Below are 25,692 nucleotides of genomic sequence, written 5' to 3'. Positions count from 1 at the left end.
CCTGCGCTGCATTTCTTCAAAATGTTTTTGTGTGATCGCTTACTTCATCCTCAGTGTACTGAACCTGTTTTGCTTCTTTTTTTCTTCTAAATGATACATTTTAAATGTTTTCATGCACATGTACAAATGGAAACCCTTCTTCTTGATCCATTTGATTTTACTGGCAGATACATTTCCCGTTTAGAAATACAAATTTGCTTGTAAAAAAAATTTGTAAATCCGTTTTGTTGCTCTGATCAGTGAAATAAAGTTCCTTTCATTCTCAAAACAAAGTAACTGAAGACAGTGTTACTTCCATTCAATAATTGATGATTTTATCCACTTCTTGTTTATGACGCTGTCTTGTAAACATGGATGGAATTTAAATACAGTTCTAAAATACCGAGTGGCCACAGGGTTCTGGTGTCAGGCCATTTGGAGCTTAAGCGAAGATAATTTCTGATCACATACAACTGTGTGTGTGTGTGTGTGTGTGTGTGTGTGTGTGTGTGTGTGTGTGTGTGTGCGTGTGTGTGCGTGGGCTCTCTGACTAGCTCCCAGCTGGAAGGCGCTTCTAATGGAGATATGCCACTGCAACCCACGAGCTGTTTGGCTAATATGCATGATGGATTCTTTTTTTGTCCCTAATCTAGATTTGCAGTTTTAATACGGAGGTGGCTGCGGGCTGTGTGTGTGTGTGTGTGTGTGTGTGTGGGCGCATGCTCGTGTGAATGTCTACTTTGTATGTGAGACGCACATCCTCGCAGAGCTGCTACAGGGCCCTGCTCATACAAAACCAAAAGTAAACAGTAGGATTTCTCGCTAAAAGTGTTACAATTATATCCACGTGAAATAAAAAACAACTTCATTTCCCAGAATTCCTGCGATCGTCGCGCCGAGGCTGAGCCACGCGCTGACGTCAGCAGGAATAGGAAGCGGTTTGTAAACAGGGCTCGATTAGATATAAAAGCACCGGCAGACGAACCCTGCGGTCCGGTGGAGCTGAAGTCCAACACGAGCAGGAACCTGAAGCTGTTTCTGTTCAGTGTCGGGCAGCTCGCGATCTGCTGTCGGGTGTCTCCAACACTTCAGGCGCGTGACCTGCAGCTGAAAGACACAGGTAGGCTGAAGTTCTGCACAAGTTACATTTTGTGATTTTGATCTGATGTTACATTTGTAACACATGATGCAGCTACTTCTGCAAAGCGATGGCTTGGCTTATTAATAGAAATGTTTTATTTGACTCTGAATGAGTAAACAAGTAAACACTCCACCGCAGCTGCTCTTGCTGTATGGCTGCATTTACCCTGAAGAAGTCTGATCATTTGTACTTTGACTCAGAGTCTAAGGTCTAAATGTCATTGACAGCGTGGAGGAGTGAGTCCGGTTCGACGTATTGCTCCTCTCAGGGGCCTGTCCAGTTTGTTAACGTGTGTTTCCTGTATGACAGCAGACCGGTCGAAATGAGCAATAAGCCCGAGTGATTCACAGTTCTTCATTGTTTTCATCATCGTCTAATCAGTCAGTCTAGGAAACATCCAGAAATAACAAGAAGTTCCCGTCTTTGCAACTTTGAAACTTTGCAGTATTGAAATGTGTTCTTCCACCTTCAGTTCACGCTGAGATGTTACAAAGAACATCAGCGAGTCCTCGATTGGGAGGCTGTAATCACATTTCTTCATATCAAATGCTTGAACTTCATTAATCGATTATCAAAATAGTTGCAGATTACAGATTTGTCGATCAACCGACTGTTTCAGGTCTAATTTGCTGTCGCATAACGAGAAGTGTGAGTTCTTTATGTTTATTAATAATAATAATAATAATAATAATAATAATAATAATAATAAGTACAGACAGGTGAGGTGTTGAGGCCACCGGGTTCTGTTTTAACAACTATGAAAATGTGCTTTTCTCATATTCAGAATGTAAAAGCGCAATATAATCATATAACAAACACATTTGTTGAAGCAAAAATGCTTAAATTCAGTAGTTCAAGCCTCTGAAATATGAATACGCTGATGATTGAAGTAAACTGAATTCTTGTTGTTCGGACAAAATAAATCCTGTTGAGACGTCCCCTCGGGCTCTAGTAAAGTGTGATGCATCACTGTTGCAGATGAATCAATAATGAGAATAGTTGTTTATTGCAGCCATAATGTGATTTGTAAAAGCTTTTGCTTGACATCAGTAACAGCAGTGAGTTGAGATCACACAACGTGACGTGAGCATTGATCTTCTGATTTGTCGCTCATCCTCTCCCTTGGAGGCCTTTCATCATGGCTCTGGCCGGAGTGAGAGTTATTGAGCTGGCGGGCCTGGCTCCGGCGCCGTTCTGCGGCATGATCCTGGCAGACTTCGGGGCCAAGGTGATCCGCGTGGACCGGACCAAGACCGGCATGTCCTTAGATACGCAAGGGCGGGGGAAGCGATCCGTGGCCATCAACCTGAAGACGCCGGAGGGTGTGACCTTGCTCAGGAAGCTCTGTGTCCAGTCCGACGTCGTTCTTGAGCCCTACCGTAAAGGTCAGACCACATCGCCGCAACGTTCACGCTCAATGAGAAACAACATGAGCAGACGCACACGGCGCTTTCTCTTCAAATGATTTCTGAGCAGGTGTGATGGAGAAGCTGGGCCTCGGTCCTCAGGACCTGTTGAAGGAGAATCCTCAGCTGATCTACGCTCGGTTGACGGGGTACGGACAGAGCGGATCCTACGCCACCGCGGCAGGGCATGACATCAACTACATCGCCCTCTCAGGTCATAACACACACACACACACACACACACACACACACACACACACACACACACACACACACACACACACACACACACACGCGCGTTAATGCTGTTAAATTGGATGTTTCTACAGTATTCTATATACTATTCAATGGCCTGGCGTGTTCTTAAAGCCGTCGGAGGAAGATCATCTTTTTGTGAGGATGGCGATTGTTCATCTCTTTGTACCGTCTCAATCTTTTCATGACCTTGGAAAGAAAAGATGGCAGGGCGAGTTTCGGTCTGTAATTACTTTGGTTCTGTGACCGTGTGCCTGAATTCAACCTTTTCTATCCATCAATCAAGACGACGCAACCAAGGTCGGCGCCAGCTTCCAGTACAGCGTGGTCGGTAACGTCGAAACGCAGACGTCAGCATCGCGTTGTGACTAACTCCACAGACTTTAGGCACACACTGTAGCTTTCTTTCCCATTATTACACACGTTTTCAAACCAGGTGTGCTTTAGGTAACACTTAGCATGACTTTGGTAGGTGAACTTGTGCCACAGATTTCTTTGTGTGACGCTTGAGTCTCCTCATCTCTTGTCACAGGACTTCTATCCCGGCTGGGTCGGAGTGGAGAGAAGCCGTACGCTCCGTTGAATCTGATTGCAGACTTTGCAGGAGGCGGTCTCAGCTGTGCTCTGGGGATAGTCCTCGCTCTGCTTGAGAGGACGAAGTCCGGGAAAGGACAGGTCATTGATGCCAGCATGGTAAGCGGGTAGCAAGACTCCGGGTGACGCATGCTGTGGCATTATGGCGCCAGACGACAGGCCTCCAGCAAACACCCAGAACATTTAATGCAAACCAGGTCGTCCAGGCTGAAGACTTGTCAAACACCGGAAAGCAGTTCATGCTTATCGGAGTCAAGGCTTTACAACTCGGGAAAGATATCCGAGGTATTACTTTCATAAAGTCAAACTTCAGCATCTCATGCAAGGCAGTGCAAATGTAGGCAAATAGGTCTTTATCCAGTTTACAGCTGTTGTGACATTTATCCAGTTGTGGTTCGGGTCTTTACCGTCATCCACATGTTGTGTGATGGAGAATCAGGTGATACACTTTATGATTAGTAAGTAGACTTTAGCGTCTGTAATTACACAAACAACCTTTGGATCTTTGGGATTATCATGATGAGGGAGAGACAGATTTTGATAAGATTGGTTAAATTCGAAGCAACAACGGCCGAAAGGTCCTGATATTTAGTCTGTAGTCGGGCTTAAAAAGTGTGGTTCCTGCTTTTTTCTTATCTACATTTTTATACATACTCATCTATATATATATATATATATATATATATATATATATATATATATATATATATATATATTGTGTGCATTCTACTGCGTACGTCACTGCATAGGCTGTAACACCATGCAAACATTGGGCCAAAAGTAGGGTACATTATGATTATGATTGTACATTGAAAACAATGTAAAAAGGGTCACTTTGATGAGCCAACAGAGAATAACTACCCAAATCTACAGCTCCCCTCGGCTGTACGGAGCTATATGTACATTTTCAGCTCGTTGCTTAGCTGCCCGACAACTTAACGGTTTTGTCACAACCTCGCCGCTCTCATAGCGTCGTGTTCAGCCGCAGCAGGCTGCTGCTTTCAGCAACATGCTAGAAGATTGTTGAGCCGTTAAAGAAAAGTCTTCCTATACTTCAAGTATGTAAAGGTCCCTTCATTGATTATTAATGTTTGCTCCTATAGAATGACTTTTGAGAAGCAGCACTTCATGCATTGACCGCATTGATTGCAATCAGCCGTGGCTATTCTCTCATGTGCTGTACAGCGTGACGTCTCAACCGCTTCAGTCGGAGAAAGACGGCTTTTCTTTTCATTCATTCAGCAGCGGTAATGGCCTTCGCCCACATGCAGATTTAGAGTATAGGCAGCTGGTGGTTCGTACAGTGAATGTCAGTAGAATAGCCTTTTATCTGGTGGTTTCACAAGTAATTACAGTAGCATGGCATTTCACCTGCTTTGTGCATTTTCTGCTTGAGAAAAGGGACTGGAGAGATATGCTGCTGATGTCTTGTTAAGTCAGCTTCTTCCGCACTATGAAAGAGGAATATCCTAACGTGTATGGGAGTGTATACAGGTGGCAGTTTGCCAATGAATTACTTAAACAGAAACTCTTGTTTTAAGCAAAGGCATGGTGCTTTATATTCATGTATCTGTCTCTTTAAAATGTACGTATGACTGGAGTAATTATACATAAAGTAGAGATAAGAGGTGTCGACCCTTTTGACCTCATGTTCTCTCTTCCTTGCATCTCACCATCCTCAGGTAGAAGGAGCCGCATATGTAGGTTCATTTGCGTGGAAGTCTCGTAGCATCGGTATGTGGGACCGTCCTCGAGGACAAAACATGTTGGACAGCGGAGCGCCCTTCTACGATACCTACGAGACCGCAGACGGGAAGCACGTGGCTGTGGGAGCCATCGAACCGCAGTTCTACACACAGCTGCTTAAGGGTTCGTAGTAGGCAGTAGTATGGCGTTCCATGCCATGAACAGCGGCTCAACCTCAGGGGAAGCTAAGGCATGGGAAAGGCACAGTGTGAAATGAGATGAAACGCTCTCCTCCTCCCAACACCAATCTCTAGAAATGTGAAAGCAGAGAAATGTGTAAAAACAACTGTAATGTGAAACAAGAGCCGTTCTCTGCTGCTGTGGCTCTAGGAGAACAATCACGATTGATGAGAAAGAACGGGTCACCTTTAAGGTGAACATCAGTCATTTAGCTGTTGACACGCGTTCCTCTGTTGGGTTCTAAACGTAGTTTTGTTCCCCTCTAGGTCTAGGGTTGGATGCTGGAGTGCTGCCTCCTCAGATGAGCTTCACTGATTGGCCAGAGCTGAGACGGATCTTCACGGAGAGTTTTGCTTCAAAAAGCCAGGCGGAGTGGTCCAGGATTTTTGATGGGACCGATGCCTGCGTTACACCAGTGTTGTCTTTCGACGAGGTGAGCTCCCACCCACACAACCAGCAAAGAGCTTCCTTCATGGAGGACGCCGGCGGGGAGGAAAGCCCCCGGCCGGCCCCGGTTCTCTCTCGGACTCCTGCGGAGCCTTGCCTTGCCTCCGACCCCGTTATTGGAGAACACACAGTCGAGGTCCTAAACGAGTACGGCTTCACGTCGGCAGACATCGACCAGATGCTAACAGCAGGGGTCGTCGAGTGTCACGCTGCCAAAGCAAAGTTGTAGAGACGTGATTGATGTCAGTGATTGATTTGGACAAAAAACACAATTAGACCACACGGAATGGACCTCTTCATATCGGCATGAATTAGATCCTCCGATTTCCTCATTCTCCCGTCATTTATTTTTTAAATAACCGGTACCGACAACATTATCTTCACTTCACTTGCTCAACAGACTTTAGATAACAGACGCAGGTTTTCATGTGCCAAAATTCACGTTTGTGTTCATAGATTGTTAAATCGGCAGCACCAAAATGATGTAAACCGCATGCGACTGTGTTTCAATCAGATGTCATAGTCATTACAACAGACACAGGACATTATGTAAATGAGAATGTTGAATATAATAAAGGTTGCAGAAATGGAAAGTGCTACTCAAGGAGTTTAAGATATGCATCACATCATTACAGTAATTTGTCCCCGAGCATATATGTGATTGCATAATGTGTGTTGCAGCTCTATTCATGGTCAACAGTGAGCGTCTGGGGAGGTGGTCTTCGGGGATCTTTTAATTTGTTTACTTATCAGTTGCGTTTTGTACATTGTGATGTATTCACTTGGGGTCACCGGTGCCATAGTCATCCCGTCACTTCACTGCTGCCCGGTGCCGCCGCTGAAGGTCTAGATGAGGATTAAATGCTCAGTCACTCTGGACGCCTAATGAGAATTTATGAATTTCATTAATGTGAATCAAATACACTATGTCTGTATTCTCAATATGTTTCTGGTGTGAACAAAGTCAATCAACATCTCCAGAACACCTTTACTCAAGTTAAGATTATTTACATACTAAATTAGCCGTCGTCACAGGAAGTACATGTAAAATTTAAACCTGCTGTATAACAATTTTGTAAAATAATCACAATAAAATGCATGAAATGTGAGTGTTGTCCCACTGTGAGCATGTGATGTGAAGAGGAGAGGTGACTCACAACAGGCGGCGGAAACTGAACGTCGGAATGACTTTTCTGCTAAACGGTACGTTTATGGATTTTAGTAATAAGATATAATGCAGAGTAAAGGTTCATTCCATTGTGCATTTTAAAGCTGTGTAAGGTCGGCATCAAGAATTTCAAGACTCAGGAAACTCAAATGTGGCTCTGATATGAGCACAACATGCCAATTTAGTTTTTCTAACAAATGGAAATACAAGAACGCACATGTTACTTTGGTTTCAGGTTAGAGGAACTCAGCAGCAAACAAGGACAAACTCAGAATGACGTTCATCATCACCTCTTTGTGCCTCTATATTTGCAAAAACTTTCATCTTGGATGCCCCAGTGGTGGATCAAACAGGGTGGAGTGCGCTCTGTCTGCGTGCTGCTGTCCCACTGCTTTAGCTGATGCCTTTTTGTTTTTGACCTGAATTGTCAACTATTCAATTAATCAATTAAACATTATAGTCAGCCAACTATTTGCTGGTTTCAGCTCCCATATTTGAGAAGCTGCTTGTATTTAGCATACTAGATGGTTCCTTTGTTGGTGCATGTCTACAACATTACCAACTGACTACATGAATAGATGCCACCAGAGCTGAGTGAACATGTTTTACTGTCCGTTTAATATGAAACTTGTGCCAGAAAGCGCTTAGCTTAGCTTAGCTTAGCAAACGACTGGTACCAAGAGGAAACAGCTAGCCTGGCTCATCTGCCCCAAGATTAAAGTGCCTACCAGCACCTCTAAACCTCACTGATATATATATATATATATACAACGTTAGTATTATTATATATAAATTCAAAAAAGATACATGAAAGCGACGGCTGTTCTTTTTTTGCTTAGCTAAGCTAACCGGCGTCTCCCTCCATCTAACACAGTTCCGACTGTGCCTTCATGGATGTACACATTCTTCCATATCACAGATGTGGTTGTATTATAAAACCTACAGGTATGTGAGGAATGTCTGTGGTGTGACTCCAAACATCTGACTCTCTCTGTGCCAGGGCAAACGCAGGGCAACTGTCTGTATGCATGTAGCATGAGATTAGTGCTGGCTTCACACACACTTTGAGATGTGTGTGTGTGTGTGTGTGTGTGTGTGTGTGTGTGTGTGTGTGTGTGTGTGTGTGTAAGCTGAATTGTGCAGAGTTGTTTTGGACTATTACATCTCAATTGGGCGACAGGTGTTCTGCAAACACACGGAGGAAACATCAGAATAGTTGAAGATCTTAAGCTCCAAAGTGTAACCACATATCATTATTGTAATTGTTGGACTGGAGTACAATGTGGAGTGATGCTGTTGAACATCATTATGGAAATTACACAATTAGTGCATCGAGAGTCATCTAGATAATGGATCCATAGACTGCATAATCTGTGTCAACAAGGACCTTTACGATTACATTTCTTTCCCAAAGTTGTATTTTTATTTCAGTGTAAAAGACAACTCTGTACTCCAGGGTTCTTTATTTATTCTTTATTATCTGACGTTTATTTTCTTAATTAATCAATTCATCATTTTCTCTTCAAAGTTTCACCAAAATAGTCAAATAAATGTTATAATTTTCATATCAGACCATCAAGCCAAAGTAGAAAGATATTCAGTTTTCTATTATATATATTAAGAGAAGCATCAACTCCTCACATTTTTAAACCAGTGCATGTTACTCTCATCTTTCTCTCTTCAGTTTCAGTAGCCTTCCCCGGGCATCTCATGGACCGTCTCTTGATAAGATTAAAGTGCTGCTGTAGCCCTTGTGATTTCGTGGAAAGTGATTCAGAGGGAGGGTAGATGTATGTTTATCTAGGCAGGCCAATTTTCTAGTTCTAGCACTATAATTAGAAAATTGGCCATTCAATGATGGTCTTTTAAAATCCTAAAAATTCCCTTTTCTCTTTTCCACAGTGTATTCCTAGAGACCGATTTTGAAGAGAGTTCTTCCCCAATAATTGGAACTCTGCCTCATCAAAAATATTGAAACATATTGGAGGTGCGGTTACTCAAAATATTTCAAAACAAAATCTCAGGATACCTTCTAACTCCCTCTCTGCAGCCAAGCTCAAGCTTTGTGAGGCTGCACTTACAGGCTTTGAGCTAAATGCTATCGACATCATGCTAACATTCTCATAATGACGGCATGCTAATGTTGAGCAAGTATGATGTTTAGCCCCTTCACCATCTTAGTTTAGTGCGTTAGCATGCTAACATTTGCTAATAGTTTGGTACATGATAAAATTAAAATAACACACATTGTGCAACATGTGTAAATGTGTACATTTTGGAATCCTCGCCTGAAGTCTCTGTACTAGATCCTCTCTAACTTATGAATGCTTCACTTTATCAAAGTAAAAATGTGTTTAGAGACTCTCAACATATTGTTCTATGATCTGGGAGAGCTTTAAAGCTTGGATCTACATAATTTCTAAAACAAAAATATCCTGAAATTGCTTTTTGTTAGGTGAAAATTTTAATTTTAAATTTGTGCTGTGTGCCATTTTAATGTACTCTTAACCAGAAACATATATACTGATATTTACACATCTCAACACATCTCACAAGTGTTAGGGTTATATTAATATCAAAAGTCTTAAAATAGCCCTTACAGTTGTAAAACTACACTCATTTTAATATGGGTATGCTATTTTCGAGCGGAGGTTTAGGCCTAGGGTTTAAAAGGTTTACCTCATGGTGGCGCGAGGGGAAAGGTCATGTTATCACCAAAGGTGATAGGATTCACCCTCCAGGGACCATGAACGTCTGTACAAAATTCAATCTACTAGTGGTTGAGATATTCTGGTGTGTACCAAAGCGATGTGGCTATAAAAGAAGAATTGATATGGATGTTAATATTGGATTTGGAAAGGTCAGCGTCATTCGTATGGCCTGTTTCACTGAGTGAAACTCAGTAATCAGTTCAATAATTTTAGAGTGCTTCTACGTCTGCAGCTCATCTGAAAGGTCAGGTCTTTGTGTATTTTTCCTTTAGAGCCACTGTCAAAGTGATGGAAAAATATTGTGACGATCAAACATCTCTTTAATACAGCATTCAGTTGATATTTTAAATTAGCGTCTCTCGTTTCATATTGTTCCAATGTACCATTTACTGTATAGTTGTGTTGTATAATTTCACATCATGTGTACTGTAAGCTACTCTGTGTGTGGATCAAATTATTTCTCCTTTGAACCCATTAAAGTGAATTTTGATCTTTAGTTGTTTTGGTATTGAGGTCAGCTCTGAGGCCACATTTCAAAATGAGTTGGCTTAAAAAAAAAACTTGTCGGTTATTAGAGTGCAATTCTGAGGTTTTTGAAATACTGTATCTCTTACAAACGATGTGAAAGATGAACGGACGGACTGCTTGAATTACTTCGTAATTTAACCGGAAGAATGTCAAGATGTCTTCCGGGCTTCCTGCAGCGCCGATGTGGAGATAACCTTTAACAGTTTCAAGAAGCAGCTGCTGCTTTAGAAGCTGACATGTTAGTGGAAAATTGGATCATCTGCTTTCTAATATTGAAGAGCTTTCAACATACTAATATTTCAGACCATGCACCCTATACAGACTAAACTTTCCCAAAGCTTTAATGAGACATCTTTTAAAGTTTGACATTTTGGGAAATACTCTTATTCGCTTTCTTGCCAAGAGGTAGATGAGAAGTTCTGATACCATCTCATGCAGCCTCGCAATCCAGCCCCGTGGAGAGAGGGATGGCGCGTCGTCTGCACAGTGTGTTGTTGCATAAAACATTCTTTAATTATCATCCATTGCCTGTTGCTGTGGATCACATGGCTCTCCTGGCAGGTAGGAGTCCTTCGTCATGCTGTTCGTGTCGTGTCAAAGACGCACACACGTTCACAGGAATATGTCCGCGGGAGATCTATGCAGTAGTGCTGCGGTTCTACAGCATTTATTGACTGTAGTGTTGAAAGGGTTAATTGATCACCTAAATGTCAGGGTGCTGCTTTTCTTTCTCTCTATGTGCAAAAGAGACACAATACCATGCTGTCAAATGTACATAGATGTGACTTTAAGCTGGTGATTTTCTATATTTTGCTGGTGATTTTAGTACTTAACCTCGCTGATATCAACACGGGGGAAATGGCTCAGCTTTCATCAGTTTCTGTGATTGCTGGCAAGCATATCTCAGCTGCGCCGTTGGTCGGCATGTAAATCTATAAACCAGCGAACACGTTTCCAGCTGCCAAGTACAGTGTTGTGATTATAGTTTAATTACCGGCGTTATAGCTTTGGTTGGGAGATGTGAGCGCATCTCTGATGAGATCCACCATGTTTACCTCTTTGTCTTTCCACCGTTTTCCTCTCTGCTTAAGAAAGTCTTAAAGTCCTCCTCCTCCTGACACTTGTTCACCTTAGGAGCTCTCTTAGGGACAAGGATGCTTTGTAAATACGTTTTAATAGTTAGCAGGATCTTTTCTTCAGGGAAACTCTTAGAACGTCATAAATCTAATCTAATATTGCCAGCCTACAGTGATTCTAAGAATTTCGTCATGAGATGCAACTCACTGTACTAGGAAGCTTTATGAATACGGCCCCGGGTCACAATATGATAAAAAAAACAAAAGACTAGATGGTTTCTTAAAAGAGCTTTAGTTTGCAGCAAACATTACTCAAACAGGAGTCAAAAGAGCGTCTGCTGGGGACTATTTTCTGCTGCGGATTTAAACTCATCGGCCGCTCTGGTGAGTATTTACAGCAGCAGGATGACGGATGAGAAGTTGATTTAAAATGAACCACAGTGGAATCTCAATGACGTGTACTTCATTTTAGTTTTGCACAACAATGGAGGTCTATGTCACGAGCAGTACGGTTGTTAGTCACATCAATTCATTTGTCTTTTCAGTTGGAGACGCTGCTGTTTTGTTCCGGGATCACAAGTCTATAAGGTCGGAAATTGCTGGTTTAATCCTTAAAACTGTGTTGGCTTCATGAGGAGTACATGTTGTTCTGTCATTGTTTTTTATGTTACATCTTAATCTGGAAAAATAACTAATAACTCCAGCTGTCAAATACATATGGGAGCAGACCACTGCAAGACAAGGGTGTCACCACACTGGAACGAAAGGTGTTGAACACCTGACCCTGGAATCCGTCTTTGATAGCGAGCAGTTTGGACGGGGAGGAAATCCACGGTGAAGAGTTTAGTCCAAAATGTCTTCCTGAATGCTGAGTTAAGGTCAAAGCATCATGTCTCCCTCTGTGGCTTCAGCTCAGCTTGAGAGCAGCGAGTTAGTCTCACATTAGCACGCCGACTTTGAGAGGAATATCGAACACAGCCTCTTGGTATGATTTCAGCGTAGTCCTCTCCAATAAAGTCCAGAACAGGGTTCCAAACAGAGACACACCCATTCGTGTCTCATGAGAACATGTGAGCCTTTAGCTGTGATTCATTTCTTATAGTTAGTCAAAGAAAGAACATTTTACAGAAACACATTTGTTTGCTTAAAGTTGTTTCTTTGTATCGTCTCACGTCTCTGATTCCAAAAGAACTTCATTTATTGACGTGGATCGCTCGTCTTTCCCGGCGCCCAGAGGAGTCGGATCTGCTGTGTGTAAGACTGAGATTCCTTCACACACATTATGAAATGCTCTTTTATGAAATGCTCTTATGAAAATAAGCCTAATCTATAATTAAAATGTTAGTTCTTGTCTGTGTAATCTTCAGTCACTTTTCCGTTGTAATAGCAACTTTTTGATTATGGATACTGGAGTAGGCTATCTGATTAATTTTCTGTTTTTTGAATTTTAAATGGTTAACAATTATCAAAACCTTTTAAACAAGACTAAGAGCATCCAGCTATGCTACCGGCTCTGAGGCTGTATTTTAGGACAGCTGTGCTTTGTGATAAACACTAACGTCAGCATGCTCACAACAGCAAGACCAGCATGCTGATGTTTAGGTATAACGTTCATCATGTTCACTATCGGTGTTTGCATGCTGGCATTTGCTAATTAGGACTTTACCCCACACACACACACACACACACACACACACACACACACACACACACACACACACTCACACGCTCGCATGTAATTCCTTACACAAACTCACATGAATTGCCCGGGGTTTTTACTGCAGTACTTGAAACCTTTAGTAATCCCCTAAATACACCCACTTCCTTCTCTCCTCCCTTCTCCCCGTGTTGTTCAATGAGTGCCGGTCTGCTGTGCTCAGACCAGGAGGCAGACCTTCACATGTGAAGTAAAGCTGTGTGGCTCTTGGACTCATTGCTCAGCTATGCAGTAGAGAGGAGGATTAGCTCAAGCTGAGCTCCGGTGCAAGGACCGGGCATTTGGCCATTTATCCATCACCCGGCGGACTGAGAGAGACACTACAATACTCTTTGTCTCTTTTCCCCCCGAAATCTCCTCTTATCGTTCTCCCTCTCCTTCTCCTCCCTTTCTCCTTCTACCCTCCTTCCCTTCTCTCAACCATGACCCTTTTGTCAGAGGACCAGTCTGTGAGGCCCCAGCTTTGCGGGCTCCCGGAGCCTGGCAAACACATCAGCACTTCTTTGTACCCAACAGACTACACCAGTTCCAAGGAGACCTACATGGACAGTGGGGACGGCGCCGTGTTCGGAGCCGTGGAGCCCCCCAGGCGCTCGCGAGGCCGCCTCATCCTCCACGGCACGGTCATGTTTGGAAGGGAATTCTGCTACGCCGTGGAGGCGGCATTCGTTACACCTGTTCTCCTGAGCGTGGGCCTGCCCCGCAGCCTGTACAGCTTGGTGTGGCTGATCAGCCCCATCCTGGGCTTTCTGCTGCAGCCCATCATCGGCTCGGCCAGCGACTACTGCCGCTCGTCGTGGGGCAGGCGGAGACCTTACATCCTGGCCCTGGGCATCCTCATGCTGCTGGGAATCACCATGTTCCTCAACGGAGATGTTGTCATGTCAGGTGAGAAAGAGATGTATTTTTAGTCTCGTCAAATCAGAAAGTGAGTTCATGTCGACTACGCCTTTGATTCAGAGGAAATAAAAGAGAATTAATAACCAGTTCTGTCCATCAAAGACACATGAAATACTGTAGAGCATACTGTTGAAATCTGACATCGCCTTGATCTCCTTCTGCTATGCTGATCTTGTAAACCTCAACGAATGCAAGGCAAACACATGAGGATTTATGATCTAATTAGATTATTCTCCCACTGATAACATGGTCATAACTTTTATGTTTTTGCCGTCAAAGCTTATTCTTATCAGGCTTCAAATTGGCAGTATGTTCCTGCTAAAAAGAGACACGTCAACTGGTTAAATGTGTGGGCATAATGTGTCAGATTCTGGGGGGGGATTAGGAGCATGAGATGTCGGGCCAACAAAGTTGTGAAAGCGAGATGCTAATGGTACGGGAAGCTTTGCTGTGGGAGGAGTGCCACATGTTGCTCTGAATGCATTAGGATCGAGGATTGACACATGTAAGTTAGACTTGAAAGTAAAAATATCCCCATGGTCGAAATTCTGAGATAGCATGTTGTCTGTGTGCCGACGTTAAAACTACCTCAACGGGTGGACAGGAGAGGAATCAGCCCGTAAAGAGGTTTTCCAAAAAAGTCATCGAGTTGAAAATGATGGACAAATAATCCCAAAATGTCCACGAAGAGAAAACTGTATGCAGAGGGAAGAACATGTAATGAAAGATGTGAAAGAGAATACATGTTTGTTCTTCAAGGAGATAACCGGTCTGTCTTCTGTGCGATGAGGCAGAGTCCGTGATGAAGGAATACAAGTTACATCAGCATTCTGACACCAAACACGGAGCTAAATTCAGCCTCCAAGAAATAAAATAAACTCAGATCTGAGCTCCGACCAGATACAGACTTTTACAAACGTCACTTTGTGAAGAAACAACCATCAGACCGAGTTCAGGAACTAACAGACGATCTGACAACACAGCTGAAGAAGACGAGCAGGTACTCGTCTTCTTCATCAGCTGTTGATGAAAGCACAGACAACACGGACACATCATACATCATCTATCAGTGTTCATAAGAGGCTGAAGGCAGACTATACAGAATCCTTGCCTTGCACAACTTGAGGATGAGCATATCCAGGATGAGATGCAGCTCAGTACCTACAGGTTCACCTCTCTTGACTTCATGTGTTTCAGCTAGAAGGGCTTGAATTGACTGCTCACACTTTAAACTTGTGACCGAAGTAAAACGTGTGACTGAGCTGACGGCCGGACGATGAGGAAAATCACACACTGCACATTCAGCTTTGAAGTAGGAAACAACTGGCAACATTTAAACAACCCGACCCTGTTTTTCTGAGAATCCGGCAGGCAGCGTCACGAGAAGTTCTCTTCCCAAAAGAATCTGTGACCTTTGCAGCCGCATGAACAGATCCTCAGCTGAGAGGTACAGTGCTGCTGTATTGTTCTCCACCAAACAGGATCAGGGAGGGTTAAGAGCATATTCACTGAAAATGACCCCACGCTCTGATAAGCACGGTTTGCCCTCAACACTTTTTAATGATGGAGCTTGAAAGAAATCACCCTCAATACCTCAATTATTCCTTTTGATTGGATGTTGATGGGAGCATTCATCGGACAGGATAACGAATTGAAGGCTACAACACATTTGCTCCACATTTAAGGAAATATCCAAAACACGGCAAAAACAGTGAACATGTTTGAGGGAGTGTTTGAGAGATCTCTGTTATACTGAAACAGCGCAATTAAACAGGTGAAACTCAGAGAGCAGGATCCTTATTTCAAATCTGAGGCTCAGGTCAAAAGAAAACCTAAATCAGCTTGTTAGAAATCATTTCTTTCTTCGTTGAATGCTCCGATTGTCCATTGAGTTTCTATCAAAAACGTTCTGGGCTTTGCAATAATCATCACACGGATTGCAAAGTATTTCTTTCATCCAACGCGCGCCGGATAAGCTGATTATCTTTCCACGTTTCTCAGAGTTATGGCGAACGCCACGGGATTCGTGTGACAGGATACGCATTTGCATTGTTGCAGCTGCCCTCGCTGAATTTCTCTTTTTGTCTCATGGCTACAGAAAGGGCGGTTTCGGTGTAATGATCTGTTGATGTAACGCCATGAAATTGCCGTCTGCCACGGTACATCTATTAACAGACTTCTGCATTGTTGTTGTTCTAAACACACTCATTATCTCTTACATAAATCACAAAAGAATCCACTCCATTATGTTCAAAGTGTGCATGATATGATTCTTAGCCTCACCGTTCCTTTTGTAGGAGAACAGAACAGCCCTGTGCTTTGTGATATAATTGCAGATATAATTTTTTTCCTCTACTTGCCAGAAATAAACCCTCATTCACTGCAGTGCCCGATGTGTGGTTGTGTTGTTCCGTGTTGCAGCGCTGGTCAGCGACAGGTCGGTGAGGAGCACATGGGCCATAGTGGTGGTGATGTTCGGAGTGGTGCTGTTTGACTTCGCTGCAGACTTCATCGACGGGCCCATCAAGGCCTACCTGTTCGATGTGTGCTCACACCAAGACAAGGAAAGAGGTCTGCACTACCATGCTCTACTCACAGGTGTGTGACGCACACGAGCACATGAAACACACACACACACACACACACACACACACACACACACACACTCTGTTGTCGCACGTGCTTCGATGTGCTTTGAATGAATGGGCATGAATGTGAGTTAGTCGTGATGAGCAGGTGGAACCTCGCATGGGAGCAGTAAGTGTATGAATGGGTTTGAATGAGTGAAGGACTTGTAGTGTAAAAGTGCTTTGTGTGGTCGGAAGATTGAACAAGTACAAATCCATTTACCTTTTGTCTGCTGGAGTTTCTCACACAACACGCAGCAATGGTGCACGACTGTGATTTCATGAGTTAAACTGGATCTTCTCCAGTATGATGCCGAAGGAGGTATACGAACATTTCAACGATCGACGTCGCTGTCTGACAGTGGTCTGCATGTTCAGTAAGACTTTGGATGTTTGTCTTTTGATCAGCGTAATTCTTGCCCGGAGTTAGACGAGAGTGTTGACGCCACGCTCGCTATCGAGACAGCTTAGCTTAGCTTAGCATAAAGACTGAAAACGAGGGGGAACAGGTAGCCTGACTCTGTCTGAAGGTAAATACATCCACCAACATCTCAGAAGTTCACTAATTAAGACGTTGTATCTTGTTTGTTTAATCTCTACAAAGTGTAAAATGGAAAGTTGTAGCCTCTGAGGGAATTACAGTGTAACTTTGGCTTCCTCTTTAATGCAGAACTCCCTTTTCTCTGTGTAAAAGAGAAGATGAGGTTCATCTCAGCCGCCTTTCCTAAACTTTGAATTCAGTGTTCATCAGCCCCTTTTGATACAGACATGCTGACATGTTTTCATCTGCATGTCACCTTCAGGTCAACAATATTTTGCTCAATGGATGAATAGACTCACCGCTTGTAGTTCAGGGTTGTATTGTGAAAATCGATGTGAGGTTCTCAGCCGACATAATGGACCTAGGCCGTTGTGAGCCAAAGCATCAATTTGGTTTGACTCCTCATCTGGAGTTGGAGATTTCCATTTACTTCATTACCATTTCTATTACCGTTTATGTTTCCCCTGAAGGGTAAACAAGGCTGCAGCTGCATTTGTCACATCCTGGATAAACGCACAAAGAGAGTTTGGCAGGATGACCACCCACGGACACATTCAGAAGAGACTCAGCGCTAGCGGTTCTTTATTTTGGGTGCTTTAACGATCTCAGGGTTACGCGGCTGAAGATTGCTTGCTTTATTAACGAATGTAGTAAACGAGATACGCCATATTTAGGCATGATTTCACTTTCAAAACCCTTCTGTAAACCACCATAACCTCATAAAATATGTTCCAAACGAGTCTAAAAAAATATATACGGGCTCAAGCTAACATTCTTCATGCCCTGCGAGGCAAGATGACGTTTTCAGCGTCAGCGGCGGTGGTGCGCTCAGCTGTCAGCAGGCACCGGGTGGTGTGAGCATGCTAGTCAGGCAGTAATCCAGCCCTGAGCTAGTCATGTGCTGCAGTCATGGGTCTGGGCTGAGAGAGGCAGAAGCCAGGCGCATGACTCTGTAGACGGCCCTGCCACCTCTGGTATGTGAGGTTTGAGGAGGAGGGAGAGAGCTGCTGTGTGTTTCAATGTGATTCATGTACCGTTATATGAGAGCTTTTCTATGAAATGCTATTATCAGTACTCTCTCTCTCACACCAGACCACAGTCATTACGGATGAATAGTTACTTTACTCACTTAATTACTTACTTACTTGCTTATTTACTACAGCAACAGGTATAGAAACCTGGACACTCATCTCATCTCATCTCATCTTCAACCTCTTATCCGGGATCGGGTCTCGGGGGCAACAGCTCATACCCTACACCCATACCCTATACCTCATAGCCTATTTACATCAAATCGTGCCTTGCTCAGTAACCTGACCCTGAACCTGCTCATATTAAATCTCGTTTTCACTCTCTCTGTGTATATTCTTGCAGCCGTCCCCAGTCGAGCCCCCGTCATGTCTCTGTTTGCTCTGCTGCACATGTGCTGCAATGTGAGTTATTGCAGGCGCAGAAAGACACACACACAGACACACACACACACACACACACACACACACACACACACACACACTTGAGGGCGACGTTGATGACAGAGAAAGAAAAAGGGTTGAAGGATCTCGAATGAGAGAAGAGCGGTCGATGCAGCGCACAAATCAACAATGCTCCAGTCTTCTAGACGTGAATGAACCAAAATGGTTATTACTGCCGGTTGCTATGATGCAGAGAAATAGCCTCCATCTCAGCACAGCTACATTTGTTGTTATTTAACCATTATTTTTAAGTCATTGACTCAAATCGTGTGTGTGTGTGTGTGTGTGTGTGTGTGTGTATAGCATTGTATAAGCATGTGATCCAAGAGAGGCATCTGTCAACAAAACTGCTCAGAACAGGCTGTTCAGAACAGGCTGTTCACTCATATACTGTGCAGCCAACTGACCCAATAAAGCGGTGCAGATTCAGTGAGGGTTTTCTGTCCATTCTGCCGCTCACCTCTGTTGAAGCTCTCATCACTTATATGTCCTATATTTTATTAAAGAGAGGAGGCTGTGTTGTTCATTAAAGAGCAGAGAGAGAGAGAGAGAGAGAGAGAGAGAGAGAGAGAGAGAGAGAGAGAGAGAGAGAGAGAGAGAGAGAGAGAGAGAGAGAGAGAGAGAGAGATATGATATTTAACACCACAGCGGAGCACACACTGGTGAGCCTTCATCTCATTGGCAAACATGCTAAAATGATATTCACTGGATCCACTGCCTGGATGTTGAGTTTGAATCGTATCGTTGTGATATCTGAGTGTATAAGTGTTGCCTTTCTCAACGCATAGCACTGTTTCAACAACAGCTACGACAAAAGTAAACGCTGAAAGTCAGAGAAGGACACATAAGAGCTGATTATAATTTTGTATTTACTTTTTCATGCATGAACAACCTAAGCTGCTGTATCACCAAACCTAAAAGTAAGAGACACACTTAAACAATTCAAGCAGGTCAAGTGCCCACGTCATTTTAAAGAGATAGGTTCTTGTACATACAGTGTTGAGACTGCAGGGCTCACTCCCTGAAAGACTCTTCATTATGCTGGAAAGGAAGAGCTCTTAATGGAAACCGTGCCTCCAGCGTTCTAACCTTTGCCGCTGTGTACTCCAGGTCTCGGCGGTGCGTTCGGCTACCTGGTCGGAGCTATGGACTGGGGTCACTCTGTGTTGGGTCGGGTGCTGGGCTCTGAGTACCAAGTCATCTTCTTCTTCTCAGCGTTGACGTGGGGCATCTTCCTCACCGTGCACCTCTTCAGTATTCCAGAGCAACCTCTGGACAAGGACCCGTTTGCCTCTGAGCCTTCACCTTCCAGTGCCCTCCGCCTACTGGGCTCCCACACCAACGGCTATGGAGGGCTGGCTAAAGAGCCCGTCCCGCCCGCATCCGTCCCAGACCTCAGGCCTCGGTCCTTCTCTGCTCTCGGAGAGGCCAACTCGGTGACCTCCAGTGCCAAGCAGCCGAACAAGGAGGTAGGTGATGTGCAGTCTCCGAGGAAGCAGGTGTAGATACACGTGGTGCCATTATTTGGACTACAAATTGAATTTACCCATGCTCATGGTCACAAGGGAGACTTTAATGTAGTAGTTTAGAGAAAATGGACTTGTAAAGTCATAAGGCAGCTTCTATCAAAAAGCTAAGTGGCGGTGAAATGTTTTGTTAACAAGAAAGTGCAGCTGCCAATATCAAAAGATATGAGCACATATGGTCACGGATGGATTACTGAACGAGCCTCTTTTCAAAGTACCCAGTTATATTGTTCATATGTCTATGTTGGGACAATGAAGATGAATGCCTAGTTTAACATAGAGGTGAGCAGCTGTGACCGGAGGCATTATGTGTTTGGGTTGTTTGTCTGTCCGTACGGTCCATTCTCATGAACACCATATCTCAGGAACACCTGGAGGGAAGTTCTTATTTCATTCACGGAAGATTGGCGCGATTTCATTTTGGTGGTCAAAGGTCAAAGTGTGATATCATAACTCAAGATATTATATGCTAATCATGACGACTTCACACAGATGTCTAATAAGTTAAAATAATAAAGTGATGACATTTTGGGTAGGGTGGGGTTTGCAGTCAAATGCTACCAGCTGAGTTGACTTCTGTGTTATGTAAAGAAGAAGGATCCAGCAGAATAATTTGCAGCATCTCCACTTTTGTGCTCTCGTAAAGACGTTTGATTCATATTCTCTAACGCGTCATGCTCTTGCTTTGATAGTCCTTCTCTTAGCTCTACTTGTGTTTGTCTTCCTTTTTGTTTGGTAGAGCACACCAGTGAGGCTATACAGTGATTACTTGTGACTGTTTGTACATTTTTAAACGCGAAGGATTGCGACGTCACATCAGATCATACTTCCTTTAATACCTCTGAAGCACTCTTCACACTCGTAGCATTGACTTGGTCGTATGTAGGTCTTCACGGAGCAGACGTCTGTTTTCACCGCTGAAGCTCTTGAGCTGAGCTCCACTAACAACACACCGGGAGAGTAATAAGAGCTGAGAGAGGAGCATCAGCGCTCAAATCCTGTCAGTGGTGTTGCTGTTGGAGCTGATATCTGTGGCGTTTGTGTGTGTGTGTGTGTGTGTGTGTGTGTGTGTGTGTGTGTGTGTGTGTGTGTGTGTGTGCAGGCCCAGAAGAGGATGACGTTCAGGTCCATGATGAAGACTATCATGAACATGCCAAACCACTACCGCTACCTGTGTGTCAGTCACCTGCTGGGATGGACGGCTTTCCTCTGCAACATGCTCTTCTTCACAGACTTCATGGGACAGGTAGTGATGTTGAACACCCACACATGTGATCGTCATTCAGGTCCATTGTTTGAGTCATTGTTCTGACACAAATGCTAAATATTTTTGCTCGCTCCAGCTTCTCAAATGTGAGGATTTTCTGCATTTTTTTCTATTTTATACCATTGTAAAGTGAATGTTGTTGTTGTTGGCTTTTGATTCGTCTTATTTCCACAAAATAAGACAAATCAAAATGTTACCTTGGGCTGTGATCTTGAGTGTTTCTCAGGTTTGCAAAGCTTAGCATCACTACGGCTTCATATTCATCCTAAAAATGAGAGTCTTGTGATGAAACTCGCAGCACAAAAGCATAAAAGTGTCTCAAAATGTAGAACTATTCCTCTCAAGTATAATTTGTACATTTTAAATAAAACGTGTTTTTCTAGCAAAGCCTTATCTAAGACGAAGTTACACGTTAGTATCGTTAATCCGTTAATCATTTAAGTCATATATAAGGCAGAAATACCATTTATTCTCTGCCTCCAGCTTCTCAAAGCTTCCATTCTCTTTAATCTGTTTTATATCACTGTGTACTGAATGTGTTTTTCAATGTGTCAGGATCTGCAATTTGAAGATATCCCCTTAATTGCAGATGTTCCCATTAATTTCTGACATTTTATAGACTGAACAGTTAATTGAAGAAATAATCCATTAATTAATCAGTGTCAAACGAGGCAAGCTGACAAAGTTAGACCAACAACAGCGTTAGAGTCGAAGAAAAACGAGCTGCAATATTTTTACGTTGAAGCTCCATTAATCCCTGTTTGTGTGTGTGTGTGTGTGTGTGTGTGTGTGTGTGTGTGGGGGGGGCAGACAGCGAGTGAAGGAGGGGGAGTAGCCTCTTATTGTGTGTAATCTCCGGCTGGCGTGTGGACTAAAGATGAATTCTTCACAGTTCCACCGTGTGCAGGCCGATCAAAGGATGCGTTTCACACCGGGACGCATGCACTCACCGCTACGGTTCATTAACACCCGACACACCAGCATGCAATCTGAAACCGCAGGCCTCATCATCCGGGATGACAAACGTGTAGTCAGTGGCTTCCTGTTGAGTGTTGAAAGGAAGGAAAAGATGAAAGCCCGGATGAGCGAAGGACGGCCAACATGTTGGTGTCTATATCAGTGAAGCCGCGTGCTTCGACAGCGTTTTAACAATCGTCACATTAGTTCTCTATTTGTTTTGCAGATTGTGTACAATGGAAATCCTTATGCAGACCATAACTCCACGGCCTACGCCACATATGAGAGAGGTGTAGAAGTGGGCTGCTGGGGACTGTGCATCAACGCTGTGTCCTCTGCTCTCTGCTCCTGTAAGTACCTGAAAGCTTGTCTGTGTGTGTGTGTGTGTGTGTGTGTGTGTGTGTGTGTGTGTGTAACAACAGCCAGCATTGGTTAGTATCACTATGTCATCAATAGCAACTCAACAAGGTTGTGCTGGGAATCTAACGCACACTGTGGAGGGTTTCATCGTGTTTTTATCAACATCTTTCAGAGGCATAAAAGACAAAGCAGTTGCCACCTCATCTAAACTTCATGTGGGTTTGCTCTGATCCTCAAGTGACACTACGTTCCTCATCGATGGCGCTTGTGTGTTTTCAGACGTGCAGCGTTTCCTCCTGCCGTACATCGGCCTGAAGGGATTGTACTTCGCGGGCTACTTTGTGTTCGGCATGGGCACCGGCCTGATCGGCCTCTTCCCCAACATCGTCGCCACGCTCATCCTCTGCACCGTGTTCGGCGTCATGTCCAGCACGCTCTACACCATCCCATTCAACCTGATAGCGGAGTACCAGCGGGAAGAAGAGGTACGCTAAGCTGACAATACATTGTGCTCAACCAAAGACAAAAGCAGAGAGCTGGGGTGTGTTCCATTCAATGTGTCACACGCCCAAATCAGTTAGGGTTGAGTTTGAGTTTGAGACAATTACATCAGCAGTCAGCCCTGAGGGGCTCTGGTGTTGGAGAGTCGGGGTGGATGGCGTGCCGCTGCTGGTCCACGCAGCACTGGGCCCGGCCCGTCAGGAAGCTCAGGGTCCAATCACAGAGGGCGGTGTTGAGTCTCTGAGCTTGATGATGAACTGAGATGGCACAATGGTGTTGAATGCTGAGATGTAGCCAGTGAACAGCTCTCTCACGTAGGAGTAGCTCTGGTCCTGATGGGATTGGGCACTGTGGAGGGCTAGGGTAATGGGGTCATCTGTAGATCTGTTTGGTCTGCTTCAGTGAGTCAGAGAGGAGGCAGAGGGCTTCTGGTTTTTGGGGGGACAGAGACAATGGTTGATGTTCCTTTTATTCAGTTTTGAATGTCAGAATGTTTTTCCTTCGGCTCAGCCTTTTTCAGTTTTGCAGTTCTTTTATCTGTTCACCAGCAATGAGCGTCAGCAGACATTTCTCACAATGTTATCAACAAAACAAGTAATCAAGGAAACAATCTGCAGAATAATACACAATAGAAAATAATTGTTAGTGTTTGAAAACTGAATACAAAGGAGCTTCCTAACTTATTTGGGTGTGAAAACCCCATGTAGGCCTTATAGGTTTGATATGCATTGAAATCACTGAGTGGAGTGTTTTTATTAGTGTTTTAATTCCATAACGTTGGCGAGACAGAAAGGATGAAATGAAAGCAGGAGAGAGAAAAGAGTTACTCTGTCTGTAACGTTCTAGTAGTACTAGTTGTGAGTACTTCATGTGTAAAATTGGTTTATTGCCACTTTAATTCAATTTACTTTATTACACCAGGAAAATGCACTTAGTATCAATAAACAATAAAAGCGGATATAATTAAACGAAACATCACTTTTGATTCTGCTCAATGAACGAGTTCAGAACATCATATCTGACAACTGGCATCCAAACAAGTGTCGACTCATAAAGACGTCATAACACACAACAGCTCCCCTGTGGCTTTACAAAATCAATTGTTAGAAGAAGAAAAAACATTCTTCTGTTTGTTTTGATGCGTCCCGGCACGCTCAGTCAATACCTCATTAACTGGAACCAGGGGAGCCGGTGATGAAGTTTAGCAGCATGTGGCCGAGGAGCCCGAGGAGAGCTTTACTCATCACAACAAACACAGATACTTAAAGTAATATATATGAGGTGGTCTCTCGATATTTCCCGGAGCTACGTAATTCTTTTTTATCTATTGATTGCTTTTCTGCACCGGGCATTTTGGGGAATACAGAAATGACATCAGATATTGCTCTCTCTTTCCCCGCCCCCCTCCTCCTCCTCCTCCTCCCTCAGGAACAGCTGAAGCTGCGAGGAAGCATTGTAAGTCAGCGAGGCTCCGGGGTGGACTGTGCCGCCCTCACCTGCATGGTCCAGCTGGCTCAGATCATCGTCGGCGCGGGTCTCGGCGCTCTGGTCAACATGGCAGGAAGCGTAATCGTGGTGGTCCTCTCGGCCTCGACCGTGTCCCTGCTCGGCTGCATCTTCATCGCCCTCTATATCAGAAATGTGGACTAATGCTGCTCATGTAAAAGTATTTAATGGTGTTGTTTTAATAAATACAGATTCTTTATTATATCGTCGACATGTCTTTGATTCTTGTGATTCCATTAACTTGACTAATGGGACAGTTTTCACCTTGACCCACCGGAAATCCCCGGGTGTGAACTGGAGGTCAAAGGTGAACATTTGTCACGGAGCTGTTTTCAGTAACAGTTATTTTAATGCAAACGATCTTCTCCTGAACCTAACTTAGTAGCTGTGTTGCTTAAGCCTAACTGAGGTGTTTCCTGTGACGACGGAAGTTTATGTTGAAAAGACTGATTCAATTTAATTCAATTTATTTCCTATATCCCAAAATTTCGAACAAATTTCAAATTTGCCTCAGAGGGCTTTACAATCTGTACACAAAAGACATCCTCTGTCTTTGGACCCTCACAAACTCCTTTAAATGTGATCAGAACTAAATAATTCAATGCATGAGACATAAATCATTCCTTTCATGGAAAAATGACGACTACTAAAAATAACAGCAGCAGTGGATATAGTTTACCACGATCAGGTTTCCATGGTGACTAACAGGTGACTAACAGCGCACCTGTCAGTCACGCCCACCTCATCAGCCCAATCACTCTCACCTGCTCTCTCTGCTGCACCTACTATTTAGACCCCAGTCTCTCACACACACACACACACACACTCTCTCACTCTCACTCTCTCTCACACACACTCACTCACTCACTCACTCACTCACACACACACTCACTCACTCTCACACTCACTGCCAGATCGTTCTCCGCTTCCATGCAAGACCTTCCAGCGGTTCCCTTTGGACCGGTTCCCCGGTACCGACCCTGCCTGTCTCGGACCACCCCGCCTCGCCTCTGGCCCCGGTAATTCACTCAGCCTGCCGCTGTGTTCCTGTGAAGATTCTACCTGTTGTGAGTTCTGAAGAGAATAA

The 25,692-nt window shown here is 43.8% G+C and overlaps 2 protein-coding genes across 2 annotated transcripts; both read left to right on the top strand.

Annotated features, from left to right (window-relative positions):
- The first annotated feature begins 911 nt into the window (after window positions 1-911).
- amacr (alpha-methylacyl-CoA racemase) lies at window positions 912-6,857 on the top strand. Its single transcript, XM_068706758.1, has 6 exons — window positions 912-1,099; window positions 2,249-2,505; window positions 2,597-2,740; window positions 3,314-3,474; window positions 5,058-5,244; window positions 5,568-6,857. Exons 2-6 carry the CDS (start codon window positions 2,259-2,261, stop codon window positions 5,975-5,977), a joined length of 1,149 nt encoding a protein of 382 aa, XP_068562859.1. The 5' UTR covers window positions 912-1,099; window positions 2,249-2,258; the 3' UTR covers window positions 5,978-6,857.
- Window positions 6,858-13,284: 6,427 nt separating this feature from the next.
- Window positions 13,285-24,749, top strand: slc45a2 (solute carrier family 45 member 2). The gene is made up of 7 exons (XM_068705606.1): window positions 13,285-13,836; window positions 16,270-16,446; window positions 19,599-19,957; window positions 21,117-21,260; window positions 22,465-22,588; window positions 22,878-23,083; window positions 24,528-24,749. Exons 1-7 carry the CDS (start codon window positions 13,371-13,373, stop codon window positions 24,747-24,749), a joined length of 1,698 nt encoding a protein of 565 aa, XP_068561707.1. The 5' UTR covers window positions 13,285-13,370.
- Window positions 24,750-25,692: the final 943 nt, after the last annotated feature.

Source organism: Cebidichthys violaceus, unplaced genomic scaffold (genome assembly GCF_023349555.1).
Source record: "Cebidichthys violaceus isolate CVI_PGR_0920_01 unplaced genomic scaffold, fCebVio1.0.p SCAF_12, whole genome shotgun sequence".
Classification (NCBI taxonomy): Eukaryota; Metazoa; Chordata; class Actinopteri; order Perciformes; family Stichaeidae; genus Cebidichthys; species Cebidichthys violaceus.
This window is presented reverse-complemented; position numbering and strand designations above follow the sequence as displayed.